The sequence below is a fragment of the Episyrphus balteatus genome, chromosome 1, assembly GCF_945859705.1.
Source record: "Episyrphus balteatus chromosome 1, idEpiBalt1.1, whole genome shotgun sequence".
Classification (NCBI taxonomy): Eukaryota; Metazoa; Arthropoda; class Insecta; order Diptera; family Syrphidae; genus Episyrphus; species Episyrphus balteatus.
In genome coordinates, this window is record NC_079134.1 from 61000112 (window position 1) to 61027693 (window position 27582).

The 27582-nt window shown below is 36.3% G+C and overlaps 1 protein-coding gene across 1 annotated transcript; it reads left to right on the plus strand.

The window, feature by feature from the left end:
* Positions 1–20867: 20867 nt before the first annotated feature.
* LOC129921565 (uncharacterized) lies at positions 20868–23996 on the plus strand. Its single transcript, XM_056003463.1, has 3 exons — positions 20868–21474; positions 21955–22127; positions 22194–23996. The coding sequence occupies exons 1-3, from the start codon at positions 20868–20870 to the stop codon at positions 23994–23996; spliced, it is 2583 nt and encodes an 860-aa protein (XP_055859438.1).
* Positions 23997–27582: the final 3586 nt, after the last annotated feature.

Genomic DNA, 27582 nt, shown 5'->3' on the forward strand with positions numbered 1-27582 from the left:
TATAAATAAACTGGAAGATGAAATAGCTAGGAAAAGTCAAGGCCCTAGAGAGAAAGCTAAAGATTTTATAAGATCGTATCAATATCTCGTGCATCAACATCCCAACATGCGTTTAAAAAACCATGTCGACAAAATATATGATCGTTTACGTCCAGAATATCATTTGTATATTTGGCGTAAAGATTTTGTGACTCTTGAAAAACTCTCAGGTCTGGCGGAAGAATATGGGTATATTTGTAACGAAAACAAGCTCAGCAACCCTGCTAAAGCACCAGAAAAACCGATAGTCGCCTAGCGAAATTTTAGAGAGACAGCTTCGTCGCCCGACCAATACGACCGCAGAACTCATTACTGGAACTCCAAACAGCGAGGACACAACAAAACTAATTGTCGACGACCATTCCGCATGTTTTGTTCTTATTGTGGAGAAGATGGCCGATTATCAAAAGATTGCTCTTGTCACCAGCAAAACCCTCAAGCATCAATAATGGAAAAGAATCCGGTAAATATTGTATTGAATGACTCGAATAAAAAAAACTCACAAGAAAATGTCCATAACAGGCCGATTGCCATGGAGCTTATTCCAATAGAGGCACAAACTTTTGTAGGTTAGACACTCCACACCATAAATCAAATCACAACAATTCCGAGTCCCGCCCATCAAAGGACATAGCCCAAAATAATGAAATGGAAAACCAAAGCAATCAGAAAATTGAAAATCCACCACATCCACTCGAATGTTTAAACGAAGAACTAGAAAACATCAATATCATCAATCCAATAACCAGCGCAAAACCAGTAACACCATGGACTGACCCGCGATGTTTTGTAAAAATAAAAATAAATCAGCAAACTATTACCGCCTTAATAGACACAGATGCCACACAAACATTTATAGATACAAACACCAGACAGCTTCTCCGAAAACTTAAAACTCCGATCAGATTCCGGAAAGGCGAAATACATTTAGCCAATGGCAAGCCAGTAGCTGTTAAAGAACACTATGATGTTTCACTTAAATTAGCCGACCAGTGCCCATGTTCTGTAACTTTTATCACTGGCGAATTTGAATGACTTTAAAATCCATTAAATCTCATCAAAATAAAAGATATTTTGTTCCAGATAATAATTTATTAATTCATAATATCTGAATTTGAAAGACATTTTGCTTTATTTATGGAAGAAAATTGATTTTGAAGACGTTGAAAAACGTTTATCGCCAGTGATAAAGTTACAGAACAGGGGCCCAGGTAGAAAATCGGTCTAGGTCGCGTTTAAGAAGGAGGGTATCATTAAGGGAGGAGATACTTCTATGACTTCTATGTAAATGACAATTTTAAATGCATTAAGTTCAAAACTATGTTTTTCAATAGCTTAGAGTAATTAATTTAGATTTAAGTATTATGTATATATGTATAAGTATATTCACGTTAGTATTTAACGAATTGAAATAAATAGATGGGGTGTTTCAACCCCCCAATGTCCCTCCCCTGAGTCCGGACCCCCAAAATATTGCGTTGCCATCCGAACTTCATATGTGTACAATTTCAGTTCGATACGATAATGGGAATCGGGTAAAAATTGTTTTGCAATATTAATATGGCTAGTTTTTTAGTTGCTTTGTCAGTTACAAACAAGGCTAATAAAAGCGTCTTAATAATAAAAAAAACTTTATTATTTTTGCTAATTTCCTGTTTGGCAACTTTTTTTTGGTGCGTATATATATTCATACATATATTTTCCTTAAGCATTCGAATTCACAATCAAAAGTTTCTGTTAACATAAAAGTTAATGAAAGGAGTGAATAATGACAAATAAACAAACTGCGCGTTGAATAAGAATTCACAATTAAATTTTGCGAGCAATGTCAATGTGTAAATCAAGCCAATAAACGCAAAAACCTGAACAATAACCTTTTTATTCAATATAATGCATTTTTTAAGAAATCGCCACAAAATCAACATGTACGAACGCTATTTACACGTGTAAATATAAATACACGTGTAAATATAAATACACGTGTATTTACAAATACACTTGCTTCGGAACGAATAATTTAAATACACGTGTAACACGTGTACCTTAATACACGTGCAATAGTAGGCTCTAATACACATGAACAACTTGTTTGTGCTTTATCATAAAAAAACCTTCTTTGTTAAATCAAATGACTTATGTTGCTGCAGCGCGCTTATGCTACATGAAATAGAAAAAGACATTTATGTGCATCTGATATCCGATTTAACAATACAAATTTTTTAAACTTTAGCAGCACGCAATTGCTGTTTAAAATATCATCGCTAAAAGTTCAATTGTAATTTTTTAATGAAGTGCCCTTTTACTACAAAAAAACATTTGTGTTTATTTGCGCGTCTCATTCGCTTTTTACTTTTCTCATTTAAACACAGCGCAATTTGTGTATGCTCCCATTTTATGATTTTTTATCCTCGTAATCCTTATTTCATTTTCCCATTTAAACAGCGCGCAATTGCTGAGAAAAATTGAACAGAAATAAGGAAAACTTTCGCATTTAACAAAGAAATTTCTGCAACGCGCTTTGTTGCAAGAAATTCAATCATTTTAGCACTCGTATGTGCATTTTTATCAGCGCAGTTTAAATTTTAGGTTAAATTACACTCACCCTCATTATTTAAACAATATTGTTAATTCAGATCATCTCTTAGTCTTTCCCCAACTTTCGGTTATTTTTTTTTTTTGATCTTGGGTTATTCCAACCTTTAATTTGTCTTTGATTTCCTCGATGGACCATGTTTTACTCTTGCAATTTATTTATTCATTATCTTTCTTTTATTGATTTATTATTTAAGTATTTTGTAATGAAAATGTATAAAATTTAATAAACAAACATTTCAATGATGAACAACCAATATTTTTAAAGTTAACATATTTAGAGTTTGAGTATTGTATAAAACCTCATTGGAATAGTAATGCGTATCATCAGATTCGGGTGTTCTGTGCAGACCAAGGCAACGTCTAAGACACTGCCTCTCAAACACCCGAAACTTTTCCATTTGAGATTTGAGCAACGTTGAACAACACAGGGCATCCATAGACAATCATCGGCCGGATGAGGGCCATGTAGCAAATCACCTTAACCCTGGTGTCAAGCCAACTGCTATAAAACAGCAGTTTCGTGAGGGCAAAAGCTCCCCTAGCTCTGGCCAGAGCAGCATCCATATGTCTATTGAAATATAGATATTGATCTAGCCAGATGCCAAGATACTTTACTACACTTTTACTTGGCAGTGGATGTCCGTGTGGTCCAGCGATCGCCAGCTTCCGCCAGTTCCTTCGCGTATCCCCTGAAGCCCTAGCCAAAAGAGTCCTAAATAGAATCGTTTTTGATTTCTGAAAGTAAAATCACAATATCGCTGAATTTTATCAAAGTCACGTTGCAAGAGAATTCTGATGACCTCAACTTTTGGAGCTGTTCTGTACGCAATTAGATCGTCGGCATACGCAATTGCCTGAGTTAGACTTCCTATCAGATCGCTAGTGTTAATACTAAAGAGAATCGGTGAGTTCACCGCTCCATGTTGAAGACCATTTTTAAAAACTCCAGTAGAAGTTACTTTGCCACTTTTGACAACAAACGTTCTACCATTGAGCATGTCATACAGCATATATAAAAGTGGTTTACTTATACCGAGTCTTGTTAATTTAAGATAGAGACCTTCTAACCACACGGTGTCGAAAGCTTTTTCCAAATCAACAAGACAGGCACCCGTGCACTGTTTTTTAGATTTGTTCCACTGAATATCAGATACAAGTTTAGACTCTGCATGTCATGTTTAAGTTTAAGGCATGTCATGTCCTGCCTTAAACCCGAATTGGTTATCCGGTCCCGACTGACAATTTTGCTACTTTAAAGCTTTATAGGTGCTATCGTTGCTTCTGTAAAGCTTTATAGAAGCGAAATTGTTTCCAAGGCTTTGGATAATATGCATTATTCAGAGCGTTGTTAAACAGAGTGGCATAAATGTCAATAGCTTCTTGCGGTAGATGTCTTAGTACAATATTTGAACATTTGAACATTTATTGATTGAAAAATGATTTCACATTAAGAAGAATCTTATAGGTAGTGAATGCTTTACAGTTATTCAATATATATTTTTTTTTGGAATTTAAATTAAATATTATGTTTAAAAATACATTATTAATTGATAAAAGCTTGAGCTAAATAAAAAAAAAATAAATAAGATATATTTATATATCACTGGCCAAGTGAATGAAAAGGTTATTTTAAAAACTACTCATGTTTGTACTTCTCCTAAGTGAAAGGGGTAATGAGTTCCATAAAGAGACGGCGTGTACGAAGAATGAGCGCTCCGATTGCAAACAATAAAAACGAGGTAGAATAAAAGTAGATGTTCTTTGCGAACTTGCAAAATCTAATCTGCTGTACAAATAGTCAGGTTGCTTAGTCTGCTTTATATTATAAAAAAGTATTAGAGTTCTGAACTTTATGAGGTTGTCAAAGCTAATGCCCATGATCTGCATTGAAAAGTTTGATATATGATCGAACAAGCGTTTTTTGAAAATGTATCTGGCCAGATTATTGTAGACAACGTTCAATTTCCTCCTAGTAATAGAGTCGACACAGCAAAATATCTCGCATCCGTATAACAAGATTGGCAATAATAAAGACTTTACAAGTAACATTTTGGTATTGGGAGGCAATGAACTTTGCGTGGACCATAAAAGTCGAAGACCACTGTAGACCTTGCCAATTGTAGCCGAAACATGATCAGTCCAAGTGAGAGAATCGTTAAAGATAATTCCAAGGTTACGAACTTTAGATACATATTCTATAGAAGACTGACCAAGTTTCATAGGCGGAAAAAGTGAAGTATCTAGTTTTCGCTTAAATATGCATATGGTTTTCGACTTTGCTGGATTCAATGACAGATTATGTTTTATTGCCCACTGTTGAATTATCTCTAAATCTGCATTCATTTTCTGGATAGCGTTGCAAACACGGTCTTAGTTGAAATTAAGATAAAGTTGGACGTCATCCGCAAACATATGGACGGTGCAATACTTTGTGACTTGAGGAAGCTCGTTTACATAAAGTGTGAATAGTAGCGGCCCAAGAATGGATCCCTGTGGGACTCCAGCCGGGACGCCAAGCAACGATGAAATATTATTTCCTACAGCCGTGCATTGCAGGCGACCATTTAAATATGAGCTTATAAGTTTTACTGCCAGGGGAGAAAAACGAAAGGTATGCAGCAGCTTTTTACAGAGGAGCGAATGGTTCACCGTATCAAAGGCTTTGGAGAAGTCTAATAAGGTTAGAAACGTAGAGCAGTTGTTGTCCAAGCTTTTGCGGATATCATCTACAACAAGCAAGAGGGCAGTTTTACAACTCCTTTGCGCTGGGCTTAAAAGTGCGTTGCTTTTGAGGTAAACTTGCATCTGTTTCAATATAGACTTCTCAAAAACCTTAGATAAAAAAGGCAAAATTGCTATAGGTCTAAATTCAGAGTTAATTTGAGATTGAGATTTTGGTATCGGAATAATCTTAGCCCTTTTCCACGAAAGAGGATATTCACACGTTGTTAAAATTTGATTGAAGATGTGAGTGATATATTTTAGGAGGAAGGGAAATAGAAGCTTAAGAAACTTGGGATTAATTTCATCCAAACCTATGGCATCAGACTTAACTGACAACAAAGCCTCAACTACGTCAACATCTGCTAAACGAATGAACTGAAAGGGTTCTATGCTGTTGTCCTGATAAGTTTCATCAGCTTGAAAGTTGAAGTGTGAGCAGTCGTTATCTTGTTTAGATTGGGATGCTATTGACACAAACTGAGAATTAAGCACATTGCAATCTACTTCAGCAGATGTGCAGCTTTTTTGCTTACCAACACCCAACTTACGAAGCTTCTGCCATAGAACTTTTCCAGATTGTGTTGCTGGATCAAGGAACTGTTCATAATATCGTTGCTTTGCAATTTTTATATGTGTTACAACTGAATTTCGAAGTACTCGGTAATTATCATAAAAAACTTGGAGCTTATATCGTTTCCAGCGAGCATATACGTCATCACGTTTTCCAATCAAGTCTTTTAGATTCCTACTAAACCAAGGAGGTGAACTTCTTGAAGCCGTTCTACGACGGAGCGGGACATGTTGATCGTATAGAAGATTAATATTATTTACTAGAAAAGATACTTGATCATTTACGGATTGCATCATAAATATATCGTCCCATTGCACTAATGTAATATCTCGCTGAAGGCTTAAATGGTCTATGCGTTTGAAATCCCTATAACTGATAAAATGGCTGGTTTCATTATATTGGATGTCGTAGGTTAAGTAGATCAAGTCATGTTTAGAAAAACCCGAAGCTGGGAGTTGATCGTAAAGCAGGATCTTATTTCGGTTGTTCAAGAAAAACACATCTAAAAGTGTAGCAGAATCAAATGCAAAGTGAGTAGCAGTCAATACATTAGCTGGTGTCAGGTCGAAGCTCTTAAAATTGTCAATTAATTTCCCTGAAGCATGAACATCGAGTAGATTGCAATTTAGATCTCCGCAAATTATGATGTTTTGTGCAGAGCATGATATTTGTTCTAAAACGTCAAAGATAGGCGAAATATCTACGTTTTTATTCGGTCTATAGATTACTCCTAGTAGCAAGCTTTCTAATCCTATTTTAATATTGACAAACAAATAGTCGAGAGCACTGTTAGCGTTTGATTTTGCAATAATTCTACCACGCAAACCATTACGGATGTATACAGCAACACCTCCACCCACCCGTCTGATTCTATCACCTCTGAAAAGTTCATAACCATCAATGTTATATACTGCATTTGGAAAATGTGGATAAAACCACGATTCTGAAATGCAGACAATATCTACATCCGAGTTTTTGAACAGCAGATGAAATTCATCAAGTTTAGGTTTTAAGCTTTGCGCATTAATATGGCAAACATGAATACCTTTTTTCTGTGAGTTCAATACCCGAATCATATTAAATAAATTTAAGTTCACGTCGTCTCTCGTAGAATCATACCCATAATTATCAGCATTAGATATAATGATACACAAAAACAGAAAAGTTTATAGAAGCACATAGGAGAAGGAAAAACATGAAAACAGTAACAATGTGTGTATTAAATAGAGAAAATAAATAAAATAAATAAACCTTGGCCATAGATAAAAACAAAAAAGTAAGTTTAAAGAGAGTATAATATACAAAAAGAGAATATTTAAAAAGTGACAAACATTTAAGTTTAAGAGAAATCAATAAGTAACAGTGATAATTGTAAATTAAATACATGTCAAATAATTTGTTGTTCAGGTAAAGCTGCGTCCGCAATGTTTTGTTCATCATCATAATTATTCATCTGACATCTCTCGGCAATGTCGTTTAGACAATTAAAATCAGAAACTGCAACACTCTTCTCTCCCACAGTTCGTTTCACAAACACAGACCCATGGTATGTATGAACAGAGATTAATTGACCTTTTTTCTTCATACTCACTGCATGTTGAAGAAGGTTACGATTTCGTATAGACAAGCTCTCATTCACAAAAATTTTTTGGTCAGATTCAAGTCCAAGGTCGCGCAAACAGATCGCACGCTTAGTCTTTTTACGATAGTCGGCAATTGCTTTTAGCAAAGAGTTTCTCTCTGTGACATTAGAGAACTTAAATATAACAGGTGGCTCGTCATTGTTGTGTCGCCGTTTAGTGCGGAAGATTTTTTTTATTGTTGGTGGTCTAACCTCGATGGTATCGCATAGCTTGTTATATAAAGAGTTTAAGTTTTCATTTTCTTCGGAAAGTTTCGGAATGCCAAATATTATTGCGTCGGTTAAATATTCCTTCCTTTCGAGTGCGCCACAACGGTTTCGCAGTGCAGAAATCTCGTCATTTAATTTGAGTTCCATTGCTGTGGTGCGTTGAGACAACTCATTGACTGTTGAATTTGTGCGCTCTATGTTTGCGGTTAATTGAGTTTTAATTTCTCGCATTTTTGTAGAAAACTCATTAGGAATTTTTTCCACCTCAGCCCTAAAGGTAGCTGCTAAGGATTCGGTTTGTTGTTTAAGTTCATCATGGAGTACTTCTAAAGAAACACATATATGTTTTGAGGCAATTGAATTGCAAGATGGTGGTGGAGCATGTGAATAAGTTTGTGTGGTGGGGCTTGGTAAGTTAGCGGGTGAACGAGGGGAGCTTACGGAATATTTTTGTGTAATCGGTTTTTTGCTGCTGTTGGAACCATTTCTGGTTTGATGGTCAGGTAACGGTGAGCTATTACACTGGTCAACAAAATTTAACTTTTTTTTTGCCACAAGAACCAAAATATACTTTTCTAGTAGTTTTTGGGGTGCTGAACCCGAATCTGAAGTCAGAAAAATTTGATTAGCTTCCGTTTTTGAAATATTTCCGTTATAAAATGCTAAAAAACGTCATTTTGGCTGTTTTCGAGGTTCTGTTTTTATGTGGGGTAATTCATTACAAACAAATTTGTAACGGTTATTATAAGAACAGATATTCTTCTTTCAAAAACTGTTAAAATTTTCCCGATATCTCTTTTATTGCTCGAGATATCTTAAGTTTCATTTAATAAGCCAAAGAGAAACTAAACTTAATCTAAAGTTCAAGTCACTGGTCACAGAATTTTTGCCACAAGAACCAAAATATACTTTTCTCAAGGTTTTCGAGCTGCTAAACTCAAATCTGCAATCGGAAAAATTCTATTAGCCTCCGTTCTAGAAATATAACCGTTATAAAAAAAAACCCTTTTTTTGCATTTTATAACGGTAATATTTCAAGAACGAAGGCTAATAGAATTTTTCTGATTGTGGATTCGAGTTCAGCAACCCAAAAACCTTCAGAAAAGTATATTTTGATTCTTGTGGCAAAAAAAGTTTAATTTGGTTGGCCAGTGTTGTTTCTGAATCAAAGACCACTACTTAAATTTTAAATATCTCGGGCAATAAAAGAGATATCGGGAAAATTTAAACAGTTTTTGAAAGAAGAATATCTGTTCTTATAATAACCGTTACAAATTTGTTTGTAATGAATTACCGCATATAAAAACAGAACCTCGAAAACAGCCAAAATTACGTTTTTTGACATTTTCTAACGGTAATATTTTAAAAACGAAGGCCAATCAAAGTTTTCTGACTTCAGATTCGGATTCAGCACCCCAAAAAATACTAGAAAAGTATATTTTGGTTCTTGTGGCAAAAACCTTGTTGACCAGTGTTATTGGACACGATTTTAGGCGAATTCGGTTTAGAGGATGATGCAAGTTTGACGGTTTGAGTACGAGTTGGATATGGGTGAGGAGGGCGAGCAGAGTTAGAATTTAACATCGTGTGATTGTGAAATTAATACAGATATATGTGCGTGAAAATATTTGAATACCGATTTCGTTTTTTTTTTTCGATTTTTATGAGTTCAGAACTGAATTATATCTTAAACGAATGGTAGTTTACAAAGTTTATTATTCTTGCACAAATAATTTAGGATTTATGCTTGTCACATTATTTTTAATCAATTTTGCAGGAGACGATATGAACTGCGTCTAATCACTATTGAACATCGAACCAACTATTGGATATACCATCGACTCCTGCGGATTTCTTTTTCTTTAATGAATCGAAGATGAGCTTGAGCTCTACCTTCGTAACTAACAGGGTGTTAGCCCCAGCATGATCGGCGATGATGGCGTTTGCCAAGTGTTATTCATTAAACCCGGTAAAACCGTGATTCTCAGATCGCCATTGCGTAATATCATTACGTAGATAGAAGTGATGAAGGAGAGCCCTGTTTTCCAGGTCATGGTTCGGGTTAATGCTAGCCTCTTGTGTTTTGAGTATAAATATTCCGTGTATATAAATGAAAACAAATTCAATTTCAAAAACTTTATAATTTAATGATTTTATTTAATTCTTTGATATTGTGATTTCTATGAAATTGTTTGTATGTGAATGTGTATGATTTGTGATTTATATGATTTATGTTCTTAGATTTAAGTTGGTCGACCGACCTGTATGATAGCACAATACAGAATGAAATTCAAATGCTTAGCAAAAATGTGAAAGCTTAATCAATTTTGTTTTTATGAGTTGATCTTTTAACAATTCAGTTATGTTTTATAGAAAAAAAGTCGTATGATGTATGCATAGCGGGAAATGCACACATAAAGAGAGTAAGAATTAACAGAATACAATTTATGATAACAAAATAATAGGGTGCTGCGTGCGCAGTTTGGTATTCTTAAACATCCAGCCCCCCCCCCCCCCCCCTGTAAGGCTATGACAGGATAGTCGGGTGACCTTGATTGTGAGTCGAACGTAGTCTCCGAATTTTGTGCGAATAATTACAACTCGGCACCTTTTATCCGTTCCTGGATGGGTTTCGATAATTCGTCCTAGAATCCATTTTGAAGGTGCTAGGTTTGATTCCTTGAGTAGGACGACATCATTAACTTCAAGATTTGGGTGAGATTTTTGCCATTTTGAGCGATGCTGTAATGAGGTTAAAAATTCAACATGCCAACGTTTCCAAAAGCCTTGAAGCATTGCGGTCTTCCAAATACTGAGTGTCGATGTCTTCTGAGATGTCACTTGACGAAGGCCATTAGTCTCTATCTTTACTAAGCCATCCCGGACCTTCCCACCTTTTGTTTTCAACCTTTTGTTTTCAACCTTGATGGCAGCAGTCCTCTTGTCGCGGCATACGCAGGATTAAAAGCAGATCGAACATGTTTCCACAATTTAAAAGGCATTGATGTCTGAATTTCGGATGTTTGATTTCCATTTCTTTGGAGATGTGGCCAACCAATGCAAGAAAATTGATGAGTCAGTCCAACAGAATACATTAACTTCTGGTAGCTGTAAAGAGAGATTGATTTTATTTAGCAATCGAACGAGTAATAAGGCTCCACACAACTCAAGCCTTGGAAGAAATAAAACTTTCAATGGCGTGACCTTAGATTTTGCAGTGACATATGTCCAAGAGAGATATATTCATGGATGAATTTCGAATATTGCGATTTCAGATTTGGGTTAAAATTGAATTTTCGTTCAATCGCATGAAAACGAGCTGAAGCCGTATCCAGAGAATCTCCAAAGTCGAAGTTAGTTGATGGTTTGAATGGAAGCTCTACTTCATATTTGCCATCATGAAAACGAGTGTGATTTTTGACAAAATTCTCTTCCGCCAGTTGCTCCTCGATAGACATTGGTTGCTCGTAGGACACTTTTTCAAGCCTAAAAAACTTTACTAAATCGAATACTAGCCCATGATCTAAGCGAGTGTGGAAACTTTGTATTTTTGAAGGTTGCGAGTCACAACCAGCGATTACCCATCCAAAAATTGTTGGAATCGAAGTAAGGTACCCACCTTCTTCGATTTTGGAAGCGCCTGTTATGATATTAAAAACTCTATCGACGCCTATAGGAATATCCATTGGACCAGGTAGATGGTACTTAGGATCAGCAAGATCTGATTCAGAAAGATTAGGCAGAATTTGCTTAATTGGTAATGGTGGAAGTGACGAGTTGATTTTGGTTAATACGAAGCAGTTGATATTAACTAAATCAGAATTATGACATGAGACAACATTAAGACTAACTAATCCGTTGGTTACTCCAGCAGATTTCGATGCGATTCCTACTATAGGAATCCTCCCACGTTTGCGAGGAAGTCCTAGGCGTTGAGCGGTTTACTCAGTAATAAATGATACCTGAGAACCTGAATCGAGAAGAATGCGCACCGTTTGATAAATTCCCTGCTTGTCCTGAATACGAGCTATAGCTGTAGGTAGAATTGTAGTCAGGGCCGTCTTTAACTATCCTGGGGCCCTTGGGCACAGAAGAATTTGGGGCCCTTTTGGAAAGTAAAATAAGTACAATGGTTGGCTTAAAGGCAATGGTTATGGTTAAAAAGGGGTGCCAATATATCGTTTCATATAAAGTAAAGGGGGTGCTTATAATACGTGCATCGAGACATCAATCATTGCTACTGCCAATAATTGTACCCTGTATCCGTTATAAGTTTCAGTTTGAAGAACTGGAAAAAAGAGCTCAAACGGATTGATAGATTTGCTAAAAACTCGGTACAGACGATTTCTACGTAATTTTCAAGAGCCGTTTTTTTTATTTTTTGCCTTTTTATTTTAATGTCTCTTTTTCAACGGATATCTCCAATATAAAATTTTCGCGATATTGCAATTTTCTCAAAAACGGATAACGATTTTGCTTTGAAAAAAAAATATGTTTTGCTGCAAATAAGGCCGCACTTTTGAAAGAAGGAAAATATTTTTTGGACCGTTATTAACGGTACCTACTTGCCATAGAACCGATTTCTAAATGAACGACACAACCGATTTTAATGAAAATTTTTACATAAAAAGGTTTATACTGATATTAAAATTAAGAAAACTTAAAAAAAAATTATTTTGGATTAAACAAAAAAATTATTTTTTTTTTTTTTTGAAAAACAATTTGTTTAAAAGTTATTTATTGAATTCTATGTGTCAATCTTTAAATACGAGAGCAATTCGCAATTCAAATTAAAACCATTGTACCATGGCGTTTTCCATTGAACCAAAACATTGATGTAACGTCGACGAGCCGGCAATAGTTTTTTCTCAAACGTTTTCCAACGGAAAAAGTATTGATGTTTTTTGCCGACGAATTGATTCTTTTTCGTCTTTTAATACGAATCTACTCATATTTTTACCCTGATTTTAACACGCACTACAAATTTGACAGTTTTGCAAACTTCAAACGTAATTACTATTTAAGTAAAAAGATAATGGAAGAGAATTCGTTGTTTTTATTAATAATTAATAAATAATCTTACCTACAGTGGAAACACGTATTTTTCTTGTTTTTTTTTGAAATATTATTGTCTCATTTTTTTTTTTTTTGAAAATTGAATTTGGGTTTGGTGGTTTGGATTTAAAATTTATGTCCGCATACAACGCCACATAGTTTGTTATCTGTTTGAAAACATATATTTTCCGTTGCCATATAAAAACTAAAATTTTTTGGTAGATGGTCTGACCGACAAAAATGTTTTGAGAATATAATATTCGCTCCTTCGGGGCCCCCCTGAGAATGGGGGCCCTGGGCACGGGCCCCGTGTGTCCTTATGGTAAAGACGGCATTGATTGTAGTGAAGTCATGTTTAGGTTCGAACGAGATTGAATGATTTGCGATGAGTGAATTCGACGAATGTTGTTTAGAAATGCATTTTTTAATCATTATTACTTTTCATTATTAATATGTATATATTAATTTTTTACTTCATATGTAATTAGTTATTTTCATGCTCTAAAAATATTCGCACAATTTGTTTAAATATTTACTTAATTGCCAAACAAGTCAAATAATACCCTATGTTTTGCTATTATCATAATTTGGATCTTAATCCCTTTTTGTTTGTTTAAACATTACCTGATAAGAAGCTTAATTACTTATAATTTATGTATGTACATATGTATATGGCAATATACATATGTATTGCCTGAAGCAGTTTCTGAAACTCTTGCCACTACCCCGATGGAAACTGAAACAAACGTCTCAAACGTTATACCACCTATTTTAAAGCTTATTCCCAAACCTAAAACTATTTTCCTTTCGCGATTTGATGCATCGACGACTGAAGATGATATTGTAAATTACATAAAAGCTTTTACAAAAATCGAAAATTTAAATGAAATAACATGTACGAAGTTTAAATTTAAAAATGAAAGGGAAATTGCTTCATTTAAAGTTAAAACGCCTCGTAATCTGTTTGATTTAGTTGGAAATCCTAAAATGTGGCCTGAAAATACAGTTGTTCGCGAGTTCGAAGATCGTCCACGCGGCCCTCGAAACACTGTTGATCCTGAAAAACTTTGTATCACAGTTAATAATTCAAAAAACTAATAAGCCTCAAAACTCTGTCTATTTACTACTATAATACAATGAATGAAATCTAAACTGAACGAATTGTATCTTAAATCCTTTAATATTGAATATGATGCCTTAGTTTTAACCAAAACATGGCTGAATGATACTGTTGGTGATAATAATATCTTGTGTAGTGACTATACTGTGTTTCGCAAAGATCGAAGTGCTCAAACGAGTGATAAGAGCGAAGGCGGTGGTGTTCTCATTGCCCTTAAATCTTCCCTTCAATCTATTGAAATAACTGCTTTGTATACAGATATAGAGTTCATCAGTGTAAAAACCACCATCCATGGAAAACCGTTTTTGTTTACTTGTTCTTATATCCCACCCAAATTATCTTCTGAAATATATAAAAAGCACGCGGAATCGATTTCACATGCTATCAAACAATCTTCCGACGCGGTATTGTTTATTTTAGGTGATTTTAATATGCCAAAAGTTAACTGGATTCCTGACCCCGAAGCCGGCTCTTTTCTTACTCCTGTTTTACCTGAAACTCTGAATGAAGATTGTTATTCCTTTGTCGATGAATGTTGTGTTAACGGTATTGTTCAAATTAATTATATAACAAATAATAATGAGAGATCTTTGGATCTAGTGTTTACTGATTCACCTGAAATAACTTCTTTGGAAAAATCCGATAACTTCCTGTTTGCTGAATCGGAATATCACTCTTCAATTAATATTAAATATTTTGTTGACAACATTATAAAACCTCAAAAAACTGCAAGATCCTATAAGCTTGACTTCAAAAAAGTAAACGAGCCTCTGTTTTTAAATCTTTTTCAATCATATGATTGGGAAAATATGTTTGTGAACCCTGATGTAAATGCTTGTTGTGCTGCCTTTTATGTACACTTAAAAAAATGTTTGTCTGCCTGTACTCCGTTGATGAAAGTGTCGGTGGACTTTGAAAGATCACCATGGCTATCCAAGGATGTTCGTACTCTCCGAAATAAAAAAACTAAACTTTTTAGAAAATATCAATTATCCTCATCTGTCACCGATTATGTTAAATATAGTGCTGCCCGCAGGGATCTCCAATTTAAAATAAAATCTGCATATATGAATTATGTGAGTAGAATTCAACATCAGATTTCGGAAAATCCCAAGTCATTTTGGAATTTTGTAAAAACTAAGAGGAAAGAATCCAAATTTCCAGCTACAATGAACTTCTGTGATAACACTTCTAGTGAGACTGATACAATCTGTGATATGTTTGCTGACTTCTTTCTTCACGTTTACAAATTACCTGATTCCTGTGATAATAGGAACTGTGATAACTTAAATAACAATGTGCAATATGACCCTCAACTGAATTTTTCCGTCCCTATAATAAGTGAAACTGTGATAAAAGATTATATTTTAAAAATGAAAAACTTTATGTTCTACGGTCCTGACGAAATTCCTTCCTGTATAGTGAAAAAATTTATGTCTGTTCTTGTACGCCCATTGTGTTATTTATTTAATTTATCTATACAAAAATCAGTTTTTCCGGAAATGTGGAAATCTTCATTTATTTTAATATTGAGTATTGCAGAGGTATTGCTAAACTGTCTTGTATCCCAAAAATGTTTGAAAACATCATGTGTGACCTCTTAAAAAGTAACTGGAATCAATTAATTTCTTCTTATCAGCATGGCTTCACAGAAGGAAAATCTACAACCACAAACTTAATGTATTTCTGCTCGGAAACTGTGATAAAAAATCAGGATGGTTTTCAAACTGATGTTATATACTTAGATTTCTCCAAAGCGTTTGATCGTGTTAACCATTCGATATTACTGAAGAAATTAGCCCGTATAGGCTTTCCCAACTGGTTCCTCGTGTGGCTGAAATCCTATCTTTCAGAAAGAACTCAATATGTACTGTTTAAGAATAAAATGTCTAAAATTATAAATGTCTATTCTGGTGTCCCTCAAGGAAGTCACATTGGTCCTCCATTATTTTTGTTATTTATAAACGACATGTGTAATGTAATAACTCGTTCAAAGATTCTTATGTTTGCCGATGATACAAAATTATTCCATTCTTTCAAGAACCTTGAAGATGCACATTTTCTCCAAAGTGACTTAAATAAACTTTTTAATTGGTGCAATATAAATGATATGTCTTTAAATTTATCAAAATGTAAAGTTATGACCTTTACTCGTAAGCTTTCTCCTTTGATAATGAATTATACCATTGCTGATAAATCATTGGAACGTGTCAGTTATTTTTGTGATCTTGGCGTTATTTTGGATGCTAAATTAACTTTCAAAAACCATTATTGTGACTATTTAATAAACAATGCTAATCGTAAACTTGGTTGCATACGACGCACAGTGTGTCGTCCCCTTATGATAAATCACTTTTTTTTTTGTTAAAAATTAATATTTTTGCTATTAAAATATAATTTAGAAGTGTCAACTCATATGAAAACATATTTATCTTAGAAAATAACCCAGCTTATGTATTCAAAATAAGCTCCGAAACATGAGTACCTCGGAAATCGAAAATATTTTGAGGAATTTATGGGAATCTTTGAGAGTGTATATTTCACGTTTGGTAATTGTTTGAAAAATTTTGTTAATGTTATTTTGTTTATTTGAGTGTTGTTGTAAAACGTATAGTAAAAAAAATTAAATTTATAGAATTATATATGAGTTATTAAAATTTTTTTGATAAATGGCCAAAAAAAAAAATTTTATTTTAAACTTAATTTAAAAAAAAACATATAAAATCATATCGATAATTTTTTTATATTATTTTGCCTTAGGCCTATACTTAATATTGGCAAAGTTTGGTCTGCTTCTGTTTGCGATTACCAGAGATATTCACATTTATGTGCTACGAGTCAAGTACTCAAAATAATTCATTTTTTGAGAAACATCTTCAAGGGGATCACAAAAATGAAAAAATCGATGTTTTTAATAATTTTTAGCCATACACAAGTAACAAAAAGCTGTTTATGTTATTAAAAATATTTTAAATATTGTTTTCAATAAGAAAAAAAATTATATTTTTCTGCATACTAAATTTTTAATATAATTACTTGACCCGGCCACGCTCTACTGTGTATTATAGCGTATTTACCAACCTCGCCGATATAAGAATTTACGAAAATGCAAATAAAACGTTATTTCAAAATTTGAAAGCGATTGACAAAAAACTATTCGAGATTTGCTATGAAACTCAAATAAGCATACGATTTTTTGTATAGAGAAGATAAACAAAACAAGTTGACTTCAACTTAAGATTTCTCAAAGTAGAAAAAAGATATTGAAAAGATTTAAACGGGCTTTAAAAGAAAACATTTAGTTCTTTTAGAAACTGTCACAAATTTATTTAAAATAAATCACTACGTTCAAAAACATAACCTCGAAAACTGTTAAAAAACGACATTTCAGATTTTCTAACGGGAATATTTCAAAAACGTGATATGATAGAATTTTTCCGACTTCGGATTCGAGTTCAGCACACCAAAAACCTTACGAAAAGTATATTTTTGTTTATATATAAAAAAAACAAAATTAATTTTGCTCACAAGTGGCTTCTTCAATAAATGTTAATTTCATAAATTATACTAAAAAAAAAATTACTTTTTTGTTTGTTGTTTAATTTGTTAATTTTAATTTTTTTTCTATTCGTGCCATAAGAACACAAAAAAAGATATTAAAACTCCAAAAACTTAGTTGCAAGTATTTATGATAAACTTTTGTATGGGCTCGACACACTGTGCGACGGTGGGAAACAGATTTTAACGACCTACAAATACTTAAAACTTTATACTGTGCTCTTGTGAGATCTGGACTTGAATATTGCAGCAGTGTATAGTGTCCACGTTACACTTCAAATATAAATCGGATCGAATCTATTCAGAAAAAGTTTTTACTGTTTGCGCTTCGAAATCTACCTTGGAACAGAGATGTTAACCTACCTCCTTATACACATCGTTTAAAATGAATAGATCTTGATACTTTAAGTAAAAGAAGAACCATTATAAATGTCCTTTTTGTGTTTAATTTATTGACAAATAAAGTTAACTCAAGTGAATTATTGTGTAAAATCAACATAAATGTCCCAAGTAGATCTTTTCGAAATTATGAGCTTTTAAATTTAAGATTTAACAGAACTGTATATGGTCAGCATGAAGCCCTCTTTGCAGCATGTGTCGATTTTAATAATTATAGCGATTATATAAATTTTAATAATAATTCAAACAATCTTAAAATATTGTTAAAAAATGTAATTGAATGAAAAACTGTAAATAGGCTAAGAATATTTTTTGTAGCTAAATAAATAAATAAATAGTTTAAGAAGATTTTCGCATGATCAATGCATATTTGCATAAAATCGATCTCTTCTTCAAGCAACCACCATCCAGTACAGTCCACTTGTTTAAAGCTAAAGAAAGTTAAAAGCATTAGCCTTGATCGAATTAATTCTCAATAAATTAAATTGTTATAACGTTTTGAACATTTGTCATTAATTTAATTTAACTTCGTTTGGAGAATTTATTATTGCTGATCAAAGTTGGTCCTTCGAGCCGGATTTTTTTTGTACAAATCGGATTTCTTGTAATTTTGAATTTTGTTTGAAATATATTTATATATATATGGTGGTTGCTCGATCTTTTGGATTTTTTGGATTGGAGCTGGAGACATTTTGGGTATTGATATGCCTTAAGGTAAAATTGTATCGATTTATTGAAAATAAATATATGCTGTTGCTGTTTGCTGGGATTGCTGGTTTTGTTGGATTGCTGTTGTTAGGATTTTCTGGAGTGCTGTTCAGGATAGTTTATAGATTTTTTGATAGACATTTGAAGTGCACAATTTTGTGAAATCGTGTGTTAGAATTGTTGGTTTCTCGTGTTCGGTTTTGACTTTAAAATAATTATAAGAATCATGAATATTCTAAGACAATCACGTGGGCATTTGAAAGGTTCGATCACGAGGGCTCATTCGTATATCTTAGAAGTTGACGATGAAGATATCGAAAATTTAGAAACGCGCTTAGAAAGGTTAGAGGAAACGTGGAAAGATTTTTGTTTGAATCATAATGAATTCTTTCAATATTCCGAGGAAGAGGGATACGTTGATCGCGAAACCGATTTTGAAGCCACGGAAAGAAAGTATCTTGATGCAAAAAGTGCATTCATAAAAGCTATTAGGAATAACTCTCCTCAACTTCCTCCACCTCCTCCTCCACCGCGTAACCAAGCCAATAGTGATTCTTTGGATGAACATTCCAAGCAACAAGCCGCCTTGTTGGAAACGTTTTTAAGCAATTCGTGTACGGTTTCAGCTGCGAAAAGCAGTGAAATTGAGTTGCCCAAATTTAAAATATCTCCTTTTGGTGGCGATTATCGCGAATGGCCAGAGTTGAGAGATATGTTCGTCGGGAGCATTGGGTGCAGAGAAAAACTCTCGGGTGCTCAGAAAATTCGTTATCTAAAATCAAAAGTTTTTGACTGATGATGCCGCAAAACTTTTAAACGGAATTGAAATAACCGACTCTAATTACGAAAAGGCTTGGGATAAACTTAAACGGCGCTATAATAAGCCGTTGTACATTATAAACGCGCATATAAAAAGTTTTATGAAGATGCCAACGGTGGCAGTTTCGGATAGTGGTCATTTGCGTCGGTTAGCAGATAAATCAGATGAAGTTATTCGTGGTTTGAAGGCTCTCAAATCTGAAAGCAGAGATCCTTGGCTGATTTATCTATTGCTTAACAAAACTGATATCGAAACGCGTAAGGCTTGGGCTCTTCATAACAACAATTCGGAAAAGGCTACCGTTCAACAACTAATCGACTTTTTGGAAAAAAGATGTGGTGCTTTAGAAGCATGCGCGACTAAATCGAGTGATTTGAAAAATCGTGCAAATAAACCAACAACGCGTTCGGGTAGTTCTTTGAACAATATAAAAAGCTGTGCCGTTTCGCACTCCGTGTGTCCCATGTGCTACCAGATTCCTTGCCCTGCCCATTACCTCTCGTCGTAGTTATGCTAGGGACCACAAACTCTGCTACAATTGCTTAGGAAGCAACCATTCTTCGTCGCGATGTCGTTCCAAAACTCGTTGCCCTCACTGTCGAATTCGTCATCATGTTCTTGTGTATTTGGATTCTCCGACACCAGCTGCTGAAACTAATAACCTTTCTTCAGAAACCTCCTCGACATCTCAAGGTTCCTAGTTATCAATTGTTAGCCATCATGTCCAAAATGAAATTCGTCCCTCCGGTATTTTGCCCACAGGTTGCAGATACTCTTGGTAACAAACACCTTTGTCGCGTTTTGCTCGATACAGGTTCCCAAGCTTCTTTTGTAACTGAAAGTTTGGTGAAAAGGTTACATCTTCGTCGTCGTCACGCTCGTCTTCCAATTTCCGGAATCTCTTCGCTAGAAGCTGGTGTTACACAGGGTGCTGTGACCCTGAATCTTAAATCCTGTGTTGATTCAAATGAAATGGATGTTGAAGCCTTCATTTTGAATAAAATCACTTCTCATACTCCTCTAGTTCCTCTTGATTTTGATAAATCTTTGCTGTTGGGTGACTTGAAATTGGCCGATCCAAGTTTTGACATTCCAGGACCAATTGATATTTTGCTAGGATCTGACAAGGCCTGGAATATTTTGCGTGATGGTCGTCGCACTGATAAAAACGGTAACATTATTGCCCATAATACCATTTTTGGATGGGTTATAACAGGTAACGCTCCAACCAAAGAAACTGTGTCCTTGTTTGTAGGAACCATGCAGATGGTTTTAAGTCTTCTAAAAACATTTTGAGTAATCGAAGAACTTCCTCGCAATATGTACGCGTTAGATTCTGGGGATTTTGCAGATTCTCATTTTTGTAAAACCTTCTATCGTGCGCCTGATGGCAAATATGTTGTGGAATTACCTTTGCGTGGACAGGATGTCAGTTTCAGTAACACTCTCCCTGTTTGCTATGGAACGTCGTTTTGCTCGTCAGGAAAAACTTCGGTTGGATTACTGCAGTTTTATGAAGACCTACCAGGAATTAGGACACATGGAGCGTATCCCAGAATCAGAGATTGTGTCTACTTCTGGGAACACCTTTTATTTGCCGCATAATGCTGTTGTGACAAACAAATTAAGGGTTGTGTTTGACGGGCCACATAAGGATGCAAGTGGTGCGAGCTTGAATGAGATGCTGCATATAGGACCTCCACTCCAGCGGAATTTGATTAATGTCTGTTTGCGTTTTAGGGTCCATCAATATGTTTTTTGTGCCGATATTGTTAAGATGTTTCGGCAAATTTGGGTCGATAAAAAACATAGGGACTACCAACGTATTGTATGGAGAGAAAACCCTAATGAACCCATTGGACACTATAGGTTGTGCACAGTCACCTACGGTACTTCACCTGCTCCATTTCTGTCGATGCGTGTCCTGAAACAACTTGCCTTAGATTACAAAGATCGATTCCCTATTGCTTCACATTCTATACTGCATGATTTTTATGTTGATGATATCATGACAGGCTCGGATTCGGTGTCAGGTATTTTAGAATTGAAAAGAGAGTTGATCGAGTTGCTATCCTGTGGCGGTATGCAGTTAAGCAAATGGAGCTCAAATTGCTGGCCAGTTTTGCAGGGTTTAGATTGTGAACCAACATTTTCTCTTGATTTGAATAGCGCTGAAAGCTGTACAAAGGTCCTCGGATTAATTTGGAATCCTCACCGTGATATTTTTACCTTCAAAATTTCTCTCGAATCATCGTTTTCACCTACAAAGCGAATGCTGTTGTCAGAGATTGCTAAAGTCTTTGATCCCTTGGGTTTCCTGGCTCCTGCCACCATTTTATTTTAAATGCTGTTCCAGGAGTTATGGGTGCATGAAACGAAAATCGGATGGGATGATCCACTGCCAAGTGAAATAGCTGACAAATGGATTTCCTACCGAAAGGATTTGCTTTGCTTCGAAAAGGTGGACATTTCGCGAAGGTTTACCATAAATTCGAAAAAATTTGATCTAAAAGGATTTTCCGATGCTTCCCAGAAGGCATATTCAGCGGCTGTCTACATTCGCATTGTATCTGAGAGGGGAGAGATCGAGGTTCAACTGGTTGCTGGTAAAACCCACGTCGCCCCTGTAAAGCAGTTAACTATTCCTCGTCTTGAACTTTGTGGGGCACTTCTGTTGACTCGGCTAGTAAAATTGGTTCGCTCTTCCTTAGATATTAAACCTACACAAACCTTTGTTTTTTGCGATTCTCAGATTGTGTTAGCGTGGCTTTCATCTCCTCCTCGTCGATGGAACACCTTTATTTCCAATCGAACCGCTGAGATTCTTGATGAGCTACCCCGTTCCGAATGGAACTATATTCGCTCTGAGCAAAATCCTGCTGATTGTGCATCGAGAGGGGTTGAACCTCGGAACTTGTTGCAGTTAGGTATCTGGTGGAAAGGTCCAGATTGGCTTTGCATGGAATTTGATTCTTGGCCAATTTCAGCTGTTAGTGAGGAGATAGAAGAAGTGCCTGAAATGAGAAAGCAAACTGTTGTTGCCCATGTGCTGTGTGTCCAAGAAGGACTTCTTGACAAACTAGGAAAACGAGTATCTTCTTGGTTCAAAGTTCTTCGAGTTGTAGCTGTCTTTGTTCGGCGGGCCAGAAATAATCATCTGCCTCCAGAGGAACGTATGCGGGGCTTCTTACGCTCCTCAGAGTTGCTTTACGCAAAACAGAAATGTCTCTTATGGGCACAAGAAGAGTTTTCCGAGGAGATACAATCTTTGAAAACCGGAAAATGCATCTCTAGTCGTTCTAAACTATCGTCTTTGTCGCCGTTCCTTGATGATGTTGGGCTGCTTCGTGTCGGCGGCAGAATTTCGAATGCGGTTGATGTTTCCTACAGTTTAAAACACCCTATTATATTGCCTGAAGGTCATGCGGTTTCTCGACTAATCATTCAGGATGCTCACACTAAATTCCTTCACGCAGGTGTATCGGAGCTCTTTTCGTTGAAACGGCAAGAGTTTTGGATTTTCGGGAGCAGAAACCATATACGAAAGGTTGTTCGAGAATGTTTGGGTTGTTTTCGACAACGTCAAGCTACATCGTCACAACTCATGGGAAACTTGCCTTCTTCTAGGCTATCACCATCTTTTGCATTCGATCGTACGGGCTGTGACTATGCTGGACCAATAACACTTCGACTCGCCAAAGGAAGAAATACTGGGTTTGTGAAAGGTTACTTCGCATTGTTTGTTTGTATGGTGACAAAGGCATTGCATTTGGAAGTCGTCAGTGACCTGTCTACCGATGCCTTTTTAGCAGCTTTGAGAAGATTTGTAGCAAGAAGGGGAAAATGTAGCATCATCTACTCGGATAATGGTACAAATTTCCAGGGAGCAGCGAGAACCTTGTGCGAATGGTACAACCTGGTACGATCCGAGGAACACAACCATAAAATTTCTTCAAAATTGGCAGCTGATGGTATCAAATGGGAATTTATACCACCACATAGTCCTCATTTTGGGGGACTCTGGGAAGCGGGGGTAAAAAGTGTTAAACAGCACCTACGGAGGATAGTAGGGAACAATGTTTTGACCTTTGAGGAGATTTCCACTTTACTTTCCCAAATTAAAGCATTATTAAATTCCAGGCCACTTTGTGCTATTTCCGATACAGATTTGAACCCATTAACACCATCTCATTTCCTTATAGGTAGACCATATACGGCTATACCGGAGCCCAGCTGCCTTGAGATACCACAAAATAGACTTGGAAGGTGGCAACTCATACAAAATATGATGCAAGGATTTTGGCGTCGATGGCACTATGAATACCTAACGTCACTTCAAGAGCGCGCTAAATGGCAAAAGAAGACCCCGAATTTTAAAGTTGGTGACCTAGTAGTCATAAAGGAGCCAAATATTCCACCATCCAGATGGGCGCTAGGACGAATTCTAGTCCTTCATCCCGGCGAGGACGATCTGGTGCGTGTTGTGTCTCTTCGCACCAAAAATGGAATATTCAAGCGACCAATAACGAAACTGGCTATTCTTCCTTGTTCCTGAAACTACTTCAGGGGGGGCGGCGTGTTTAGAAATGCATTTTTTAATCATTATTACTTTTCATTATTAATATGTATTGTAACGATGAATTACCGAACTACTTTTAAGATAAAAGTCTGAACACACTACCTGCTACAGTAAAGGTAGAAATGTGAACGGACCTTTAGTAATTAAGAAACTACCCTCTGAACGCATCCAAAGAAATTCCCTCGACTGCTGAATATCCCAAAATATCCCACTGGACTGGAAGTATGAAGCGCCCCCTCTTGGAAAGGAAGCTTCGAGAAGCAAAGACGAGAACCTTCGAAGACATTCTCGAATTCCGAATTTCAGGTATAAAAGGGCAGCGTGGACACCGACCGGATACAGTTTAATTTTGAAAGTGAAAGAGTGCAGTACAAAGTGAAATAAAGTGTTGGAAATTGTTTAGTAGTAAATAAAGTGATTTAAACGTGTGTTTGTTTGAACGAATAATAAAAGTAAATTGAGTTGAAATAAAGTGTGTTCTTATTTGAACGGAAATATAAGTGGAAGTTTAAATAAATCGAAATAAGTTTTATTGTGAACCCGGAATAAAACATTACATTGGTGTCAGAAAAGTGGAATAAAACTTATTTATTTGTGCGAATCAGATAATTTCGCGGAAAAAAAAAAAAAATAAAAAGTGCGCGTGTGTCTTAACAATAAACAAAGTGTAATACATTTTGAAATAAGTAAAAGTGCTCGCGTTTTAAAAAGTTAAAATGGGTAAGACATTAAATCAGTTAAGTTTAACTGAGCTGAAGGCGGAATTAAATAAGCGAGGTCTTCCTACTGCTGGATCGAAAAATGACCTCATTATTCGTCTGCAGGATTATTTAACCCAGGAAAACGAAAATTTGGATACATTTCAATTCGAAGTTGAAATGACAGAAGAACAAGTAAGTACTGGTTCCGATATGTCGTCCATGATGTCTGTTCTCCTTGCTAAGTTCGAGGAAAATCTTCTCAAACAAATTGAGACACAACGCAATGAACAGAGAGAACAATTAGAAAAACAACAGAGTAATGTTCTCGGAAAAATTGAGGCACAACGTAAAGAACAAAAGAGTGAACAACAGAATCTTCTGGAACAGCAAAAGAACCTTCTAGATGAACAGAAAAACCTCATCGAAGGTAAGCTTCATGCGATCGAGAACAAGTTCGTTGCTCTTGATGCTTCAATCAAAGGCGTTGAAAAACAATCTCAAGAAAAGTTTGAGAAAGTTGAAGAAAAACTCGAGAAAGTAGAAATAAAATTCGAAGACAAATTTAAAGGAATGGAAGTGAAAATGCAAAGTTTTACCGAAGAACTTGACAAAGTTCGGAAAATTAAGATCCGAGAAAGTTCTGGTGAGTATCCAAAGAAGAAGGAAATGCATCCACCAACCTTTGATGGACAAAGTTCTTGGTCAATCTACAAAAAACAGTTTGAGGCAGCTGCCACAACAAATGGCTGGGATGACGAAGACAAATGTATAGCGCTGACTCTTGCTCTTAGAGGTCCTGCTGCTGAGTTATTACAAACTTTACCACCAGAAAAGAATGGTAACTTTAACGCTCTTGTCCAGGTAATTGAAAAACGCTTTGGAGATGGCCATATGCAGGAAGTCTTCCGCGTCCAACTCAATACAAGAGTGCAGAAAAGAGGAGAAACTCTGCAACAACTCCAAGCAGATATTGAAAGGTTAGCTCATCTGGCATATCCGACAGCAGGAGACGACATTATAAATCAGTTTGCGACAGAAGCCTTTGTTCGTGCTGTATCTGATATAAATCTTCAGCGAGCGATTCGAACAGCTGGAAAACGTTCCCTTCCTGAAGCATTAGCGTTCGCACTAACAATGGAAGCAGCAGAACAGGCTTCTCAAGGCGTTCATCGGGTAAGAGAAGTTGCAGTGGAGGAATGCTCTTGTCAAAAACTCGCATTCCAAAGAAACCAACGAGACGGAGCTGCTCGATGCTGGAACTGTAACAAGACAGGACATCTCCAGCGGCAGTGCAGATTGCCACCAAGAAGAACTGCTTGCACACACTGTGGAAACAGGAATATTGCCCAACAACAGGTAAGCGATACAACCAACACTCATCCTCAACTTGATTCCCATTCGGGAAACAAGTAAGAACCAACTTCGAGGGGCAGAAGCTGGTTTCTGGTATCGATGGCCCCAGAACCACAATTCAAGTCTCACAGACTAAACGAGACAACAAAAGTCTGACAGTGGAGGCAACCATAAACAACAAACAACACGTGGCTACAATTGACACCGGTGCCACTGCCTCTATTGTACGAAGAGACTTGGTGAAGATGACATGGCTACATAACACCAACAGCTACCGTCTGAAGACCGCCACAGGAGAAGCAGCAAGGGTGTACGGTGAAGTTCGTCTTACGATCCGTATGGCAGAACTAGAGTTTTCGCATGTGTTTTTGGTGGCAGATATATGTGACGAGTGCATCATTGGAATCGACTTCATGAAGGAGCATGGAATCATTTTGGATATCGGTAATCAAGTCCTGAAATACAGAAATGTAGAGATTCCAATGGTCTATGGCACTGACAACTCGACAACAATTAGAACTGTCATCAAAGAAGACATGTGCCTGCCTCCTTCTTCAGAAGTTTTTGTGTGGACCAAGTTAAAGGGGAACTTTGGAAGCCATCGATACCTCATGGTTGAACCAGAAGTTGAGCAAAGTTCCGAAAACATCATCATCGGGAAGACTCTTGTGGCACCAAAGAACAACATGGTACCTGTACGTATACTTAACATCAAACCGTACCCAATCAAGCTTAAGAAAGGAGAAGTTGTTGGGCAATGTGAATCTGTGTCCGCAATAACTAAGATCAACGACATGGACACACAGATGACTATGAACTCTGAGAAACTAAAGACTCAAATTCTCAAATCAGACAACTTGAGTCAACATCAGCTTAATGTTGCTGGAAGGCTTCTTCATGAATATGCTGATATCTTCTCTTCACCCAGCGGGCAATACGGCCGAACACAACTGGTGCAGCATCGAATCGATACAGGAGACGCTAGGCCGATTCGTCAACCAGCAAGACGTCTCCCCTTGGCCAAACAAGGTGAAGTTGAAGAAATGATATCGACAATGAAGAAAGACGGGCTGATCGAAAATTCCAAAAGCCCTTGGGCATCACCGGTAGTTCTCGTCAAAAAGAAGGATGGAAGCACTCGATTTTGTGTCGACTACCGCAGGCTGAATGATGTGACGAAGAAAGACAGCTACCCACTGCCAAGAATCAGCGATACTCTAGATGCAATGGAAGGAGCACAATGGTTTTCGACTTTGGATTTGAAGAGTGGCTACTGGCAGGTAGAAATCCATCCAGAAGATCGGGAGAAGACGGCTTTCTCCACAGGAAATGGTCTGTGGCAGTTTAATGTCATGCCGTTTGGGCTATGCAATGCCCCAGCTACTTTTGAGCGCTTAATGGAGTGCGTTTTAAATGGATTAACCTGGAAATCTTGCCTAGTCTATTTGGATGATGTCATCGTTTACGGGAAAACATTTGATGACCATTGTGAAAACCTAAAGGCTGTA